The sequence below is a fragment of the Petaurus breviceps genome, unplaced genomic scaffold (genome assembly GCF_028583685.1).
Source record: "Petaurus breviceps papuanus isolate PSGF00001 unplaced genomic scaffold, PetGlider_PUasm1.0 90763, whole genome shotgun sequence".
NCBI lineage: Eukaryota > Metazoa > Chordata > Mammalia > Diprotodontia > Petauridae > Petaurus > Petaurus breviceps.
In genome coordinates, this window is record NW_027187340.1 from 6442252 (window position 1) to 6462105 (window position 19854).

General features: G+C 38.9%; 1 protein-coding gene across 1 annotated transcript in view; it reads right to left on the reverse strand.

Annotated features, from left to right (window-relative positions):
* The window catches only part of LOC138146579 (dual 3',5'-cyclic-AMP and -GMP phosphodiesterase 11A-like), a 76497-nt gene that overhangs the window by 38729 nt on the left and 17914 nt on the right, over positions 1 to 19854 (reverse strand). Inside the window, exon 3 of the mRNA XM_069068596.1 lies at positions 4373 to 4437. Coding sequence (XP_068924697.1) covers positions 4373 to 4437 — 65 coding nt within the window. The remainder of the gene's footprint in view (positions 1 to 4372; positions 4438 to 19854) is intronic.

A 19854-nucleotide genomic window follows, 5' to 3' on the forward strand; every position in this document is an offset into this window, starting at 1 on the left:
CTGGGTAGATAAAGGGGAAAGCTTAGGAGTGCCACAGTGATAGAAGGCCAGCAGCAGGACAAGTGGGGTGGGAAAGTATTGGGCAATAATGGGTGAAGGGGATGGTCTGATTGTGCTAGAGATAAACTGTGACTGTCTATCTTGGGGGAATGTAACCTAACATTCAACACTATGATTAGATGATCACAAACCCGTCGGCCCAAGGCTTGGGGGTTATGCCACATTGCACAGGAGGCCAGGGCCACCTTCTGGATTCCAGTATACACTCAGGCTACTCTAATTCCCCCCTGTTGACCAATATCCTGCTACAAGTTCACTGTTTCTCTCCTGTCCTCCTTCACATAACCATTGTTCACCTTGGCAGAGATGGTGCAATCACCAATCATGCACGACTCTCATCTGAGTACTCTGTGACAAGGTGGTGACAGATAAAAGAGGAAATAGATCCTCGTGCCTAGAAAAGGACAGAAGTAGGGCTAAAAAAAAAAGGTCACCAGAAATTGGAAGAAACAGTGACTCACTTAGATCAGGAAGTTGCTGAAATTGATTTTTTTAAAATGAACTGCTGAAAAAAGAAGAATGAAGAACTCGTTGCTATTTTGAAGGAAAATGGCTAATTGGTACAACAACATTAACACAGATGCAATTGTCATGCCCGCTCCTCTACTACACGGTTGTTTTATGACCCCATTTGGGATTTCTTGGCAAAGATACTACTGTGGTTTGCCATTTCCTTCTCCAGCTCACTTTACAGATGAGGAAACTGAGGCAAACAGGGTTAAGTGACTTGCCCAGAGTCACACAGCTAGGAAGTGTCCAAGGTCAAATTTGAACTCAGGTCATTCTGCTTCTGGGGCCAGCACTCTATCCATACATTTAGCCATCTAGCTGCCTTCTACTGTATAGACAAGTCCTGAATGGATATGAGGAAGAATGGTAATTTTTACCTAATGAAGAACTAAAATTGGGAAGGATAGACCTGGATGCCTTTCTCAATCACATGTACATTTTGTCCCCAAAACACTTTCCTCTGTGGGCATTAGTATAGAGAAATGAAGGAAGTTCTCAGTACTTCACTGATTTTCCACATCAATTGGGGAATGAGGTTTGCATACAAGAGGAGATTTTGTCTTATCTCTCAGTAGGTACCCAGAATAGGTTTTGCAGTATGTCCCTCAAGTGTAGGGTATTTTGAATTATTGATATATTTTCTGACTAATAACACTAGGTTTTCATAATAATGCACCTTCTATCAACAAATAATGGGAACATGTTCTTAGGTTAGTAGCTTTGTTCCTCAGTCTCTCATCTGTAAAATAGGGATAATAATAATGCCTACACAGGACTGTTATGTGAGGATCAACTGAGATAATATGTGTGAAGCACTCTGAAAATTTTAAGGTGCTATGTAGTTATTATATGATAACTATAATAGTTGCTATGTTCTTATTTTCATAGATTTAGAGCTGGAAGAAGCTTCAGGAGCTATCTTGTCCAACCTCTGAAGTAGGAGTGAGGAACCTGTTGCCTAGAGGGCAACATGTGGCCTCAAGGCTGTAGGTTCCCCACTCCTACTTAATTTTATGGAATTGGTAGTAAGTAGAAGAGTCAAGATTTGAACACAGATCCTATGACTATAAAAGTTCATAATAGGTAATTACATAAACTTGAGGCTATATAGTATTTTTATGGTAATGCCAAATCTACCCTCCCTAGGATTTTTTCCTTTCTCTCGCCTCTCATTCCCTCTTTTTCTCAATGGTTTGTTGACAAATGTTTAACAGCTGGATCTATGGGAGAAAAAATTGTGCCTGTGTCACACTTTAATGTTTAATCTACCTTATTAACATTCCTCTATTGCTTTCTTAAGTCTAGGACATCAACAAAACAATAAATCAAGACTTGATCTGCTGATTTGTGAGGTGTAGATGATTACACTGAAAATTTAACAACTGGCTTTTAAGAATCACTCTGAGTTGGCTACTGCATGCTATTGCTCACTATTCATATTTAATAAGTGGCCAAATATTTTCAATTCTACTTCTGCAACATCTTTTATATTTATTCCTTTCTCTTCATTCACATGGCCTCTGCCTTAGTTCACAGCCTCATCATTTCTCAGTAGAAAGTCTTTTAATTGGTCTTCCCAACTTCTGGTTTCTTCTAATTTCAAAGGATTCTCTGCACAGTTGCCAGATTGATATTTCTAAAACACAGATATGACAATGTCACTCTCTACTCAAGAATCTTCAGTAGCTCCCTCTTGCCTCTGTGGTAAAATACAAACTCTTCTACTTTACTTTTAAAGCCTTCACAACCTGAACTATTGAAATAGCTTTCTGGCTGGTCTTGCTGCAAATCTCTCCCCCATGCCATTTCATCCTTCACTTGGTGGTCAAACTGACCTTCTTTAAGTTCAGATATGAATATGTCACCTCTTCCATTCAACAAACTCCAGTGGTGCCGTAGTACCACCAGTATCAAATATAAATTCCTCCATTTTTAAAAAGTGCTTTATAATCTATCCCCTTCCAACTTTTCAGTTGTCTTCAAACTTATTTTCCTCATGTGCACTGCGATCTAGTGACACCGGCCTCCTTGCTTTTCTTCCAACACAATACTTTCAAATCTAGGCATTTTCACTGTCTATCCCTCATGCTGGGAACATTCTCTCTACTCATCTCTACTTCTTGGCTTCTTCCAAGTGCCAGTGAAAACTGATCCTTCTTATAAGAAGTTATTCCCAGTCTTCATTAATGCTGGTGCCATCTCTCTGAGATTTTATACACACACACATATATATGTATATATATATCATTGTGTATATATAATCATCATATATGTGTATATATGTGATTACATACACACATATGTGGAGAGAGAGGGAGAGGCAGGGAGAGATAGAGACAGAGAGTATTTACTTGCAGTTGATTTTATCTTGTCTCCCCCATTAGATTATGAACTTGAGGGCAGGGACCAATTTTTTGCCTTTCCTTGCATTCTCAGTGCTTAGCACAGGGGCACATGTGGGTCACATACTGTAAGTGTTATATAAATGCTTACTGACTTGAGTTGACACTCATTTAATTTCATTACCCTTTGTGATTTTCTGTCTTTCCTCAGTAGACTGCTACTGCATGGACCATGGAAGAAAGCAGTCATTTACTTGTGGTACAAGAAACAATTTGGTTTCTCTAGAAACCAAAAAGAGCCAAAACTGTGTGAGGTGTAGGGAAGATGGGGTGCAAGCATGGAGTCACATAGAACAATCCCTTGTGGGGTGCTGATGCTTCCTCAAGCCCACTCAGCAGCTACTTTCTCATTAGCTTAAGTATTTAAAGGCTCTCAGAGGACTAATAGCTGAAGTGCGGTGGAAATTGCATTGCCAGAGATTGGCTACTACTACAATAAGATTTTGCTGTTCTATGTTGGGGTTCAGTTATGCTATATTAATAATATTATTGTGAATTAGTGTTGGCCAGAGAAATGTTCTGGGATATAAGCAATAATCAACAGCTTTTATATACCAGAGCTGGTTTGTTGAACCAAATTATCTAGTCCCTTTATTTGTTACTGCATCTCACTGATTTCACTATTCAATAGCTCCTTCACTGAAAATGACTAAGGGAAAGGGATGAGCAAAATTCAAATAATCCATTTTTACAGAGGCCAACTCCTGTTTATCCATTGAAATTCATGAAAAATAGAGATTCACAGACATTCAAAAAATTTCACTTTATCCACGTTATATCTTTTCCTACAACAAACCCATTCTTGCATTAGAAATGATGGCAAATACAAAACTTACTGAGTAAGATTATCCCCTCTTTGTTTTCCTGTTCATACTTTGGTGATCAAAAGTGATCAACCAGTAGGGAGGAAAAACAAAGGCCAGAAATTAGCCATCAAAATGAAATAATCAGTGCCAGAGTGATGGAGAGTCTGCTATGTTTGTTTAGGAACTCTGGTTTAGTGAAAGAAGTAAAAATGTTAACTAAGAGAAGGTTTAGGGGGATTAACTTTAGATTTTCCAGTAAACATACAAAAATGAAACTTGCGTCTTGCTTAAAAATCAGCAGATTCTGTTAAAGTTCACTTTGGAAACATGATAAAGTTTAGCATTAAGAAATAAAACGAAGACCAAATTGTAATCAGAGATCAAGTACTGACTTTCAATCTTAAAAATCCAATTGTTGATTATAGATACATAGAAAAACCATCATTAGGTACAGCCATGAAATGCAGATGAGCAGCTAGATCAATTTTCACTTCAGTTATCTCTTGAAAGATGGCATCCTCAAAGAGATCATCAGTGTGGAGAAGCATGGACTATATAGCAACAGATGGGAAACATGATGGCCATAAGCTATACCTGTTCTCTGCATCAGCACTGCATTTGGGAGACATCAATTCAAAGGATTTGGTAAACTTCACCACCTGTCATAGGGAAAAAAAAGATTATGAATTCAATTCAATTGAAGATTTTTTTCAAAGCTCTGAAAAAATTCAGGTAACAGTCTTCAACTGGTAAATTTATCATTTCCATTTTTCACAATTACCAAAGCTGTCAAGTACTGTAGATGAGAAAAATCTTAAGAGAGAAGAAATTTCCCATTCTATCCATTCAACTCAATTCTTTTTAGGGGACACTCCACCAAAATCTTAGTAAATTTTAAAAGTATAAAATTATCTGTTGTTGCAGTGGGGCAAATAGGATAATTGTGATTCAGTCTGCTTAGAACTCTTCTAGTGCCCTGCTTTCTACTCAGTCAATCTTCCTTATTATCCTTAAAGAGACACATGGGTTGCTCCTCTGGGGGGGTGGGGCAGCCCCAAACAGAAGACCACTCTAGGTGTAGGAACTGTGTTCAAATCTTGGCTCTTCTACTTACTACCTATTCAGTTTTGGGTAAGTCACCTCATTTCCTCATCAGTAAAATTAAGAGGTTGGACCAGATAACTCCTTAAGTTTCTGCCCCCTCTAAATCTATGAAAATAAGAACATAGCACCTATTATATTTATCATATAATACTTACATAGCACCTTAAAATTTTCAAAGTGCTTCACACATATCATCTCATTTGATCCTCACATAACAGTCTCATGTTATTATCCTTATTTTAAGAAGAGAAAACTGAAGATCAAAGCCTCTGAGGCAGGATTTGAACTCAGGTCTTCCTGACTCCAAGTCCAACATTTCTATCCATTAAACCACCTAATGCTTATGATCCAAGAATCTATGAGCTGCTTATTTCTTTCTTAGGGATTCACAGTAATGAGGGATGGCTCCCAGTAGATTCAGCAGGAACTCTGATCTTATCTAAGACGAGAAAGCCTGCAATTCAGTCTTGAAAGAATTCAGTAGGCCCAAGCAAACTTGGAGTCAGAGTTGTAAAAGTTTATTGTACGCTTTACAGCAGGCTGCAAGTTTATTGTTAGGCTGTATAGCTGGCAAGAGTCCTTTAGGGGGACCTGCAACCTTAAAGGCGTAGAATTAAGATTTTTATAGAAGAATCCATAGTAGAACCCTTGCCATTTATGCTAACTAGGTGATTAAGGGTGGAATTAGGGAGGAGTTAAGGTGGGGACAGTGTTTAAAGGAACATGCATTTTAATGTAAATGCAGAGGAGTATTGCCCATGATTCACTGGGAAAAAGCCCAAGGAGGGGCTACCTGGAGGTGTGGTTTTAGGCTTGAAACATCACTAAGTCGGCTAGCAGTCAAGGGCTGATGGAGAAGTGCCCAGTCTGCCACCCATGAGTGTCATGTTTGACAAGATTGATGTCTGGGAACCAAGGCTGACAGAGACTCAATAAGCTAAGGAGTTAACCCAGAGATAGGGTCCTGAAGGATTTATTGAGGAAGCCAAGGAGTCAACCTAGAGATAGGGCAAGGGGGAGATAATAGTTGCCTGAGCTGGAATGTTTATAGATACTTTAGTGAAGGATTCACAGGAATAGTTTGTTATTGTTCCAAGCTGAGATAGTTGTTGCTGGGCAGAGTTATTGCTCTGAAGCTAGGGGTGGGGGGAGAAGGGGCAGAGTTAATGCTCAGAGACTTGGGGGGAGGGGTATGATTTTACAAACTGGTTTTACAGACTGATGTTACAAAGTGGTATCACAAATTGATGTTACAAATATAGATCCCAAGCACCCCATCATTACTGATGTTACAAATTGGTTTTACAAACTGATACTACAAATATAGATCCCAAGCACCCCATCAACAATGCACAGTAACATTGATGACAACCACTGCCTGATCCTAGAAATTCCCAAATCATTCCTTTATCAATTTGAAAATACTGAAGATCCCATATTTATATTTTATCACCAACCTTTACCTCTTCCTTCCAGGAGGATACTACTTCAGGTGGCTCCTGAATTCATAATTATTTTGCAATTCTTTGCAATGACCTTAAAGAATTACAAAGAAAGGAAGAGAGAAGGGAGGCATAGGATGAGAAGGATTATGGTAAAAGGAAAAGGAGGGATGGGAAGGATAAAGTGAAAAAGGGAAAGGCAAGCCAACAAGCAATTATTAAGCATTTACTGTGTGCTAGGCACTCGGTTAAGGACAGGAGATAGGAAGAAAAGTGGAAGAAAGGTTCTCAAGGAAATCACAGCCTAATAAAGGAGGCAACATGCAAACAACTGTACGAACAAGATACTGATATGGTTTAAGTGGGCAATCATCTCAGAAGGAAGGAGAGGCTGGGGGCAGGAGACAGACCAAGAAAGGCTTCTTATAGAAAACAGGACTTGAGCTGAACCTTGAAGGAAACCAGGAATATCAGGAGGCCAAGACAAGGAGGGAGAGCATGCCCGTCCTGTTGGGATAAAAGGCATGGGGGGAGATGAGAGATGGAGTGTAGTGTGTGAGGAAGGGAGGACTCAAGGAACATGAGGAAAGAGGAAGGAGGGGAGAATTGGGAGAGAGTAGGAAGCAGTGTTCCAGTTTGGTATTTTGCACCTGGCATGTATCATATCTTGCCACTAGGTGGCAGTCAGTCCCAGATTAATGGCAGAAACCAAGCTCCACCACCCTGAACAGCTGGTCAGCTGCGCCTTGTTCAAGGAACACAGCATTTGAAACAGCAGCCAGGTGAAAATCAGAGGTCAGAGGCACTAACCCATGGTTAAAACAGTAGAGTAGGCCAGAAGGGAGCACTTCATGCCAAAGCGTCGTCTAAAAGAGAGGTTGAAAGGTCAGCATAGGTTCAAAATACTGAAGCAAACCCCAGTATAAGAAATGCCAGTGACGATGGCTCAAGGGCGGAGGTGCTCAGGGCTATCAAAGGAGTGATCACTTGCTGGGCTCACACTGTGCTCCAGCATTCAAACATCAGGTCTGTGATCTGACTGTTTGGATGTTCTCCCCCACGATGCCGAGTTCGATTTCTGAACATCCTGTGTGACTCTTGTCCCCATCACACAGGGTGCTAGAAGGCTTCTTTGCTTTCTCCTGACACAGTAAGAGTACCAGCAGAACACTCTGGTTTCCAACTATCATCCTTTTATCTCACCAAATACTAGTTCATCTTCTTTTCCCACGATAGAGTTCCTTAATGAAAGCTTTCACGCCCTGCTCATGTCCATCATGCAGTTCCCCATTGTTCTCTGTATTATATTCAATTTTGGTCTTTGGAATTTAGTTCCCAGTCCCACATACAACCTTGGCAGGATACTGGTAGTAAAAATATGGGCTTTTGTTTTGGGGAGGAATTTAGCCACATGAAAGGAGTCTCAAAGAGAATCCAGCCATCGTTTCTCTCCTGGTTAATTCTGGGCCCAATCTGTTATCCTGTGTTTCCACAGGGTCCTTTTAATGGAAAACTAGATTGAATATACTCCCTCTACTCCTTAATTGGTCATTCCTCTCGAAAGTTAAATTCTAAGTGGCCTGTGCCAGAGTTGAAATTCCTTATGGACCTATACTGTCTTTTTTCTTGCAGAGGACTTGATATCCTTAGTGTCACAGTATCATACATTTAGAGCTAGAGGGGACCCCCATGGATTGAGTCCAAGCCTCTGATTTTAGTACAGATAAGAACAACGGGGCTTAGTGAAGTTGTGACTTGCCTGAAGTCACACAGGTACTAAGTGGTAGACCTAGAATTTGAATTGAATCCTCTAACTTGAAATCAGTGCTCTTTTCATCAGAACATGCTTGTGCATGGGGTTGATGGAGAATAGGGAGGGGACTAAGAGGGGGAAAGGAGTCACAATGATAAGATCTGCTTACATTTAAAATATTCCTCCAATCTGAAGAAAGTACATCTGAATGTCACTGCAGGCCTCTAAGACTGACATTTAAATTTGCTACAGCTAGACATAGTCATGCCTCAGAGGTCTTGGAAAGCTTCTAAATTATACCACTTACTAGGGTTGCACTATAGGAATTGATGGGCACTTGAGAGAATGGTTTAGGAACTGGGAGTGTTTTAAGTATTAAAACACCTTTAGGAGAGACGTAATCAACCTGAACTAGGAAAATGCAGAATCAGGAAATTGAAAATCCTACCATGATAAAAAATGATGGAATGTGCACCACTAACCTCCATGGTCAGGATGGAGAGGGAGGCAAGTACTGAAAATTGAGTGCTTCTGGCAATAGAAGCAGACAGCTCCAACAACCCTTGGTAATCATTTCATTTCATGTCACATTGTGAAATAAGGTCCTTTATAGTCACTCATTTTAGGCTTTTAGGGCATTAAAAATAATCCGGGAGGATTCTCGTCCCAGATATGCACTCATCCCTACTTGCTTGCACGGTGTCTCTCCCATGAGATTACAAACTCCTTGAGGGCAAGGACAATCTTTTGCCTTTCTTTGTACTCTTAGCAGTTAGCACAGTGCCTGGAGCATAGTAGGCACTTTAAAAATGCTTACAGATTATTGACTGACTCATTCATTCAACAGCTAGTTAGCTACCTTATTTGTAAAAAAAAAAAAAACTTTGTACATAAAAGCTGTCCTTGGTTTTCCGAAGTGGGACAGGCATCAAAACCCTTAGGTTATACGTCCTGATAAGCACATTATTATGATTACGGATGTTTACGTTTGTAGTTTCATCTTTTAATGTTTGTTTATATGCCACTCAAAATAAATGAACCTGTAATTTGGATATCTTGCCACCAGGTGCTAGTAGGTTCTTTATATACATGGTTTGGACATTTTGCTGTAATACATAAATATGGTTCACGGAGATGGAAATGAGCACAATGCTCCACTGTTTATGCTTTTGTTTTTTAATATAAAATATGACTCATTAATATGGATGAACTTTAACATATTTTCAAACACTGAATGCTGACCCATATAGAGGATATATGAAGAAAGTTCCCTAACACAGTAGGTGGACCTTTGCAGCAAAATTAAGGTGAGGAGGATACACACACACACACACACACACACACACACACACATCACCAAATATATATGGTTAACACATATAGGATATACATACATACACATATATAGTCTAACACACACATATGGTCAACAAATGGCAAATGTGTGTGTGTATGTGGAGAGAAAGAGAGAGAGAGAGAATCAACAAATGTATGGGTGTGAATTTGTTTCAAGGGATTTCTTTTTTGCCTTTTTTCCTTCACCAATGTGGAAGAGAAGGGAAGGATAGGAATAGGGTAAGCAAAAAAAATTAAAAAGACAGTCATTGAAGCATCTTCTTTAAAAATGCAGAGAAAATATCAGAAAGAAGGCCGGGCATGCAGGATAGCTTTTAGAACAATAGTATATGAGGTGGAGTCAAGATGGCCCTGTAGAAGCAGGAAAACTCCATATGCTCCCTCCATAACCACCTTAAATACCTATAAAAATGACTCTAAACAAACTTTAGGGCTATAGAACCCCCAAAGTGACAGGGAGAAACAAATCACCTGCTGAAGGCAGCCTGGCAGGCAGACAGGAAGGGTCCATTGCAGAGCACTGGGAGCAGAGCCCAGCCCTACGTGAGCCTGTGGTTTTAGCCTCAGGGCGGCCCCTGACCAGCTGCCAACTGGAGGGACTTTGGGAGAGTGGATCACTAGCAGCTGTGGCAGTTTCCAGAATTATCAACCCATAAATGCCAAAGACAAAGTGAGAGGTCAGTGTGGACTTTGTGGGAATAGGGGGTCTGGGAGTGCAGTCTAGCCTCTGCCCCCATGGAGGAAGAAGCAGCTGAGGTACAGTGGCTGTGCAGCCACCACTGCCATGTGGCTGCTTTAGAGTTCCTGGCCTGCAGACTGTAGGGGGACAAAGCAACCATTCTGAGGGGTAACTGCTCTTGCTTCAACCTGCTTGGATCTGGATTGCTGTCTAGGGTGGAGGTCCTGGGGTATGTGACCAGGTGCCAGAGCCAGGGAAGGCTTCTGAGAGGGCAGCCAACTAATAGTTCCAGCAGCTGAGAAAACCCCAGCAATTTGGGACAAAGCTCTCCTCTCTGGAAGCAGAGTTCTACTGTAGCAAAAAGCTCAAAAATAAAGTAATTGAGGGGCAACACGAGCAAGCAAAAGGAGCAAAGCAAGCACAGCAGTCAAACCTTAGATTCCATTTTGGGGGACAAAAAGGATCAAAGCATGAAACAGGAGGAAGAGAGCAAAGTCAGAAATCCTGCACCAAAAGCTTCCAAGAAAAATATTAACTGGTTACAGGCCATAGAAGAGCTTAAGAAGGATTTTGAAAACCAAATAAGAGAAGTGGATGAAAAATTGGGAAGAAAAATGAGAATGATACAAGAAAATCATGGAAAGAGAGTCAACAGCCTTACTGAAGAAAATAACACATTAAAAAATAGACTAATTCAAATGGCAAAAGAGGCTCAAAAAGCCAATGAGGAGAAGAATGCCTTAAAAGGCCAAATTTGCCAGATGAAAAAAGAATCTCAAAAGCTCACTGAAGAGAATAATTCCTTCAGAATTAGTTTGGAGCAAATGGAAGCTAGTGACTTTATAAGAAATCAAGATATTATTAAGCAGATCCAAAAGAATGAAAAAATAGAAGGCAATGTGAAATATCTCATTGGAAAAACCACTGACTGGAAAATAGATCCAGGAGAGATAATTAAAAAATTATTGGACTACCTGAAAGCCATGATCAAAAAAAGAACCTAGAAATCATCCTTCAAGAAATTCTCAAGGAAAATTGCCCTGATATTTTAGAACCAGAGGGCAAAATAGAGGTTGAAAGAATACACTGATCACCTTTTGAAAAAGATCCCAAAAAGAAAACTCCTAGGAATAGTATAACCAGGTTCCTGAGTTAACAGATCAAGGAGAAAATATTATAAGCAGCCAAGAAGAAACAATTTGAATAATGTGGAAACACAATGTGGATAACACAGAATCTGGCAACTTCTACATCGAGGATCGAAGGGCTTGGAATAAGGAGCTGGGATTAAAACCAGGAATCACCTACCCAGCAAAACTGAGTCTCATGTTTTGGGGGAAAATACGATCATTCAACGAAAAAGAGGACTTTCAAGCATTCTTGATGAAAAAACGAGAGTTGAATAGAAAATTTGACATTCAGATACAAGAAGCAAGAGAAGCATGAGAAGGTAAACAGGGAAAAGAAATCATAAGGAACTTATCAAAGTTGAACTATTTACATTCCTACATGAAAAAATGAGAATTGCAACTTATGAAACTTTTCTCAGTATGAGAGTAGTTGAAGGGATATAAATGTGTGCATGTGTATGGATACATACATATATATGTTTACATAGGAGGGCATATGGGTATTTAATACATACCGTGTTTCCCCGATAATAAGACCTATCCCGAAAATAAGCCCTCCCCTTACTGTGTAAGATTCCTCTAAAATAAGCCCTCCCCCGAAAATAAGCCCTATTGAGATTGCTACTGTAGTGAAGGTGATCCCCTGCACTACACACTACATTACGGTACCCTCTGTATGCACCGTCCCCCTCCCCCCAGGTGAAACGCACTCCACGCTCAGAGCTGCATCCAATCAGAGCTGCAGCAGTGAGTGCATCATCCTGTTCTTCCCCAGTGATTTGCTTATTGAATAAAGGTACATTTTTTTGTTCACATTTACCTGTTTATTAAAATTGCTGTCAATGTTCATTAAAATCAGCCCTCCCCTGAAAATAAGCCCTCTGGTGTTTTTCTGTCAAAAAAAAAATAATAAGACAGTGTCTTATTATCGGGGAAACACGGTATGTGAGTGTGTGTATATATTTGTACAGGTATACATAGACAGAGGGCACAGGACCAACTGAATAGGAAAGGATGATACTTAAAAGGTGAAATTGAGATGTGAGAGAGGAATATAATGAGAGGAGATGGGGAGAGACAGAATGGGGGTAAATTATCTCATATAGAAGAGGCAAGGGATAACTGTTACAATGGAGGGGAAGAACAGGAAGGCAAAAGGGAATGGGTCAACCTTACTCTTGTTGAATTTGGCTTAGGGAGGGAATGACATATGCACTAAATAGGGTATCTCGCCCTACAGGAGAGTAGAGGGGAAGGAGATCAGAAGGGGGATGATGGAAGGGAGGGCATGTTGGGGGTGGGGAGGGAAATTGGAAGCACACAGTTTTGAAAAGGGCCAGGGTCCAAGTAGAGAATAGAACAAGTGGAGGGCAGGATAGGATGGAGGGTAATATAGTTAATTTTTCACAATATATACACTATGGAAATGTTTTGCATAGCTACACATGTACAATTGACATTGAATTGTTTATCTTCCCAGTAATGGTGGGTGAAGAGGGAGGAGGGGGAAGAATCTGGGATTCAGAGTTTTAAAATCAAATGCTGTATATATATATATATATATATATATATATATATATATATATATATATATAAATTTTTTTTTTTACATGTAACTAGGAAATAAGATATGCAGGCACTGGGGTAAAGAGATCCATCTTGCCCTACTGGAAAGTCATAGGGGAGATGGGAGAGGATACAGGAGAGAGCAGATTGGGGTAGGGGGCATACAGTGGGATTGCTGTTTTGAGGTGGTAGGTAGGGGAAATATGGGGAGAAAATTTGTAACTCAAAATCTTGTGGAAATGAATGATGTAAACTAAAAATAAACATAAATTTTAATTTAAAAACAATAGTATGATCTTTGTTGTTGTTCAATCATTTTTCAGCATGTCCAACTTTACATGACCCTATTTGGGGTTTTCTTGGCAAAGATAACGTAGTGGTTTGCCATTTCATTTTCCAGTTCATTTTAAAGATGAGTAAACTCAGTCAAATAGGGTTATACAGCTAGTAAGTGTCTGAGGCCAGATTTGAATTCAGGAAGGAAAGATTTCCTGACTCTAGGTCTGGTACTCTATTTACTTGCACCATTTGGCTGTACAATACACATAGAGAGGGTTGGGTACAGAAATAAATTTCATTCAGTAAGGAAATAGGCAAAAGAGAGAAAGGGGAGGAAGAATTAGGAGAGTATATTAAGGAGCACATTAGTTCTAAACAAAATAAACTCTAATGATATATACATCTATAGTTCTTTTGAGATGGCAAAGAATAGGATTCTGAGAGGGATGTCCATAAATTGGTGGATGGATCAATAAATTGCAATATAAATGTGATGTGAAATGATAAAGGGAATGACTTCAGAAAAACCTGAGAAGACATGTATGAACCGATGTAGAAGGAAGTTAACAGAATCAGAACAATTGATACAATGTCAGCAATATGGTAAAGGTAAATAACTTTGAAAGAATTAAGAAAGAACTCTTATTAGCATAATTACTAACCAGGATTCTAGAGGACTAATGATGAAACATACCACCCCCCTCCTGATAGAGAGGTGAAGGAATTGCAAAATGAGATATACTTTGGGGGGGGGGCAAGGACAATATGGAAATGTTTTGCTTGACTATATGTTTTGTTTTTCTTCAATTCTAGTTTGTGTGGGTATATATAACAGGGTAATAAGGCGATCCTTGCTGATCAAAAATATATGTGTGTATGTAAGTATATGTATCTGTGAGTATATATATATACACACACATACACATATACATATACACACATATTGTGTATATACATTCTCACACACATATAAACAAAAGCTTGAGAGGAACAAAAGGTGAAGAATATCAAGAGAATCAATGGGGAAAATAGGGAAGTAAGGGAGTCTAGCAGTCTAAAATCCCAAACTATACCACAAGGTTGTAACTATTGAAAACAATTTGGTACTGGATAAGAAATAGGTCGTTCAGTGGAATAGATTAGGTACACAATATACAGAAGCAAATCAGTACATTAACAGCACAATCAGCACAGCTATTGGGACAAGAAATCAGTATTTGACAAAAACTGTTGGGAACATTGAAAAACAATCTAGCAGAAAGTAGATGCAAACCAACATTTCACATTGTATATCAAAGCTCCAAATAGGTATATGACTTAGATATAAAGGGTGATATCATAAGAAAATTAAAGAATGGAAGAAATTACCTGTTAGATTTATGGATGGGGATGAGTTCATGACTAAATAAGAGAAAATAAATTCATAGGGGGTAAAATAGATAATTTTTATTACATAAAATTAAGACTTTTTTGCAGAAACACAAGCAATGCAGCCAAAGTTAGAAGAAAAACAGAAAATTAGAGAAAATATTTACAGTAAGTTTCTCTGATAAAGGACTCATTTTGAAAATATGTAGAGAACTGAATCAAATTTATAAAAATAAGTACCATTTCTAAATTTTAAATGGTCAAAGATACGAATAGGCAGTTTTCAGAGAAAAAAATTCAAGCTATCAGTAGTAAATGAAAAAAATGTTTAAAATCACCAATAATTAAAGAAATTCAAATTACAGCTAAGGAACTGAGGAAGTACCTCCCACCCATCAGGTTGACACAATTGATGAAAAGGGAAAATGACAAATGTAGAGGAGCTGTTGGAAAACAGGTACTTTAATTCACTATTGGTAGAGCTCTGAATTGATCTAACTATTGTGGAAAGCAATTTGGAACCATGCCCTCAGAATTATTAAAGTGTGCATATCCTTTTACCTAGTGATGCTGCTACTAGGTCTATGCCCCGAAAAAGATCAAAGAAAGAGGAAAAGGATCAAGTAGTACAAAAATATTTATAGCAACTTCTTATAATAGAAAAGATTTTCACAGTGAATAGATCATGGGCCCCGGAGTTAGTAGAAACTGAGTTCAAATCTGGCCTCAGACACTTGACACTTACTAGCTGTGTGACCTTGGGCAAGTCACTTCACCCCAATTTCCTTGCCTTCCCCCTCAAAAAAAGGAGAAGATTTGGAAATGGAAGGGAAGCACATCAATTCGGGAATGATAGAACAAGTTACAGTACATGAATATGATGGAATACTATTGTGCTATAAGAAATGAAGGGGATAGTTTCAGAAAAACCAGGAAAGACTTGTTTGAACTGACATAAAATAAAATAAAAAGAACAGAAGTAGGAGAGCAATTTATATAAGAACAATAATATTGTAAGGACAATCAACTTTGAAAGACTTAGGAACTCTGATCAACACAATGACCAGCTGTAATTCCAAAGGACTCATGATAAAACATACTATCCCTCCCCATGTAGAGAAGTGTTGGACTCAGAGTATAGATCAAAACACATATTCTTTTTTCCATCTTCCTTCTTTCCCACCCCCTTTTTCTGTCACTCCCTTTGGTTAATGTATTTGTTAATGAATTTGTTTTGCAGGACTGCATATATTTGTAATGGGTTTTGTTATTCCTAAGGGTGATGAAAAAATGGGTGAGGGTGATGACAAAAATTTGGAACTGAAAATAAAATAAAATACACACACATATATGTGAGTGTATATATATATATACATATATACACTGATATACATGTGTATATACATACACACATATATTTGTGTATATATGTGTACAGATGTTATATATTTAAACAAAACTAATATATGTAGTCCACTTAAGTTCACTACACCCAAGATGTCAATGTTCAATCTTTCCATCTCCTATTTAACCACATGCAGCTTACCATGGTTCATAGATCTTACTTTCCAGGTTCCTATGCAATATTGATCTTTACAGCACTGACTTTTCTTTCATCACCAGACACATCTGTAGCTCAGCTTCCTTTTGGCTTTGGCCCAGATGCTTCATTATTTCTGTAACTACTTGTTGTTTTTCTCCACTATTGCCCAGTAGCATATTGGACACCTTCCAGCTCGAGGGGCTCATCTTCTGATGTTATCTCTTTTTTTCATTTTAATACCGTCCATAGGGTTTTCTTGGCAAAGATATTGGAACAGTTTGCCATTTCTCTAGAAGATCACTTTTTGTCAGAACTCTCCACTTGCCTGTCTTGAGTAACCCCACACACAGCATAGTGCATAGTTAAATTGAACCACAGAAGCTTCACTGCCACAACAATACAACAACCTGGGAGGAATATGAAGTGGAAGTGATGAACAGATTTAAGTGATTAGATCTGGTACATAGAGTTTCTGAAGAACTATGGACAGAGGTTTATAATATTGTACAGGAGGCAGCAACAAAGCTACCAAAGAAAAAGAAGAGCAATAAAACAAAATGGCTCTGACGAGGCTTTACAACTTGCTGATGAAAGAAGGGAAGCAAAAGGTAAAGGGAGAAAGGAAAGATCTACCCAGCTGAATACAGAATTCCAGAGAACAGCAAGGAGTGACAAGAAGGTTTTCTTAAATGAGCAATGCAAAGAAACAGAAGAAAACTATAGAATGGGAAAGACCAAATATCTCTTCAAGAAAATTAGAGGTATCAAGCAGCTTCGTGCAAAAATGGGCACGATAAAAGACAAAATGGTAGGGACTTAACAGAAGTAGAAAAGATAAAGAAGAGGTGGCAAGATTATAAAGAAGAACCATATAATAAAGATCTTAATGTCATCAATAACCACAATGGTGTGGTTACTGATCTAGAGAATGATGTCATGTGGGCCTTAGGAAACATTCCTAACAAGGCTAATGGAGATGATGGGATTACAGCTAAAAGATAATGCTGCTAAATTACTGCACTCAATATGTCAGCAAATTTGGAAAACTCAGCAGTGACCACTGGATTGGAAAAGATCAGTTTACATCCTTATCCTAAAGAAGGGCAAAGCCAAGGAATGTTCAAATTATCAAACAATTGCACTCATTTCACACACTGGCAAAGTTATGCTTAAGATTCTGCAAGTGAAGCTTCAGCAAGAAGAGTAGGCTGGTTTTCGAAGAAGTAGAGGAACTAAAGACCATGGAAAAAGCAAGGGTATTTCAGAAAAAAATATATTTCTGTTTCATTGACTACACTAAAGCCTTTGACTGTATGGATCACAACAAAATGTGGCAAGTCTTCAAAGAGATGGGAGTACCAGATCATCTTACTTGTCTCCTGAGGAACCTATATGTGGGTCATGAAGCAACAATTAGAGTCAAACATGGAACAACTGATTGATTTAAGCATGGAAAAGGAGCATAACAATGTAACACATATTGTCACCTTATTTATTTGACTTATCTGCAGAGTACATCACACAAAATGCCAGGCTGGACAAATCAAAAGCCATGATTAAGTTTGCCAAGAGAAACAGCAATTTCAGATATGCAGATGGCAAAAAGTAAAGAATTAAAAGTCTCTTGAGGAGGGTGAAAGAGGAGAATGTAAAAGCTGGCTTGAAACTTAACATAAAAAAACAACAACCTAAGATCATGGCAACTGGTCTTATCACTTCCTGGCAAATAGAGGAAGAAGAAATGGAAGCAGTGTCAGATTTCATATTTTGGGACTCAAAGATCACTGCAGCTGTGAAACTGAAAGACACTTGCTCCTTAGAAGGAAAGCTATGACAGAGAGAGAGACAGCAGACTAAAAAGCAGAGACATTGCCTTGCTCACAATGGTGCTTGTAGTCAAAGCTATAGGTTTTCTGGGAAGCAATATATGGCTGTGAGAGCTGGACTATAAGGAAAATTAGTGCTGCAGAACCGATGCTTTCAAATTGTGGTGCTGGAGATGACTTTTTAGAGTCCCTTGAACAGCAAGGAGATCAAATCAATCAATATGTTAAAAAATAATTCAGATTATTCGTTGGGAGGTAAATACTGAGGATACTTTGGCCACATAATGAGGACGAGAGAGGATGCTGTTAGGAAGTATTGAAGACAAAAGAAGGGGATGACAGAGGATGAGATGGATACATGGTGTCATGAAAGCAATGAACATGAGGTTGGACAGACTTTGGCAGACAGTGGAAGATAGAAGTATGTGACATGCTGTGGCCCATGGGGTCACAAAGAATTAGAGGTAACTGAATGACTTGACAATAACAACAACAAATGAACTGTCTTACACTTAACACTTTTATGATGAGTCCACTGTAGCTTCTTAAAAAATGCTCATAGAATTTCTACTTTGCCCAGCATACTTTTACAAATTCTATCTCCCTGCTCCAGGTACCATTCACATCTTTTTCTACTGCTCCTATAAAGTAGATGTACTTGGAAACCTAGTATATCATTATCTCACACACCCAGAGGTGTCTGTTAACTTCAACTATGTAGAAGAAACAAGAACCAGGAAAAATCATAAAATAGATTTACAACTGCATTAGAACTTAGAGGTCATGTGGTTAGTCCAGCCCTTTCCTCTGAAGCCCAGAGTGATTGAGTAACTTGACCAACGTCACATAGATATTAAGTAGTAGATCTAGCTAAGGGTTGAACCCAGCTCCTCTGACTTCAAATCCAATATTCTTTTTTGTTGTTGTTGTTGTTTTGGGGGGAGAAGGCAGGGCAATTGAGATTAAGTGACTTGCCCAAGGTCACAAAGCTAGTAAGTGTTAAGTGTTTGAGGCTGGATTTGAACTCAGGTTCTTCTGACTCCAGGGCTAGTCCCCTATTCACTGCTCCACCTAGTTGCCCCTAAATCCAATATTCCTTCCACTGCATCATACCCCTGTCCCTCAGGAAGGACCTATACTATACAATCCAAATAAGTGTTAACAAGGTTTTGTGCATTATAACTCATACATGCTAAGGACCTCAGACCTTCATTCAGTTTTATTCTCACTGGAGAGACAGTTCCAACAACGCTGGTTACATGGTTTTCTCATCCCACAGTATGTCAAAAGAAATTCGATGACTGACAGGAGAAGAAAAATTCATAGTTCAATGATAATGACTGCAGCGGGAAGTGACAGGTAAGAGTGAGGAATAACAACAATGATTACGCCAATGACAACAATGACGATGATGATGGTGATAACAGCTAACATTTACATAGCACTTACAATGTGCCAGGCACTATGTTAAGTACTTTACAATTATTATCTCATATGATCCTCGTAACAACCCTGGGAGGTGGGTACTATTATTATCATCCCTATTTTACAGATAATGAAATGAAGGCAAATAGAAGTTAAATGACTTGCCCAAGGTTAACAAGCAGATAAATTTTTTTTTTCAAACCTCAAAAAGTACCATAGTCTGAGATCGTCTAGTTTGGAGGGGAAAAGCCCTTAATACACCTCAGTAGCTTCTGAGAGTGTCAGCATTACAAAGTCAGAAACATGACTGATGTTCATAATGATATTTATTCACTATAAATGGCTAAATTATGCTCAGTATAACTCCATTTAAAGAAACTAAGAAGGGACAGCTAGGTGGCGCAGTGAATAGAGCACTGGCCCTGGAGTCAAGAGGACCTGAGTTTAAATCCCACCTCAGACGCTTAACACACACACACACACACACAAAAACTAGCTGTGTGACCTTGGGCAAATCACTTAACTCCGATTGCCTTACTCTCCCCCCTCCAAAAGCAAAAAGAGAGAGAGAGAGAGAGAGAGAGAGAGAGAGAGAGAGAGAGAGA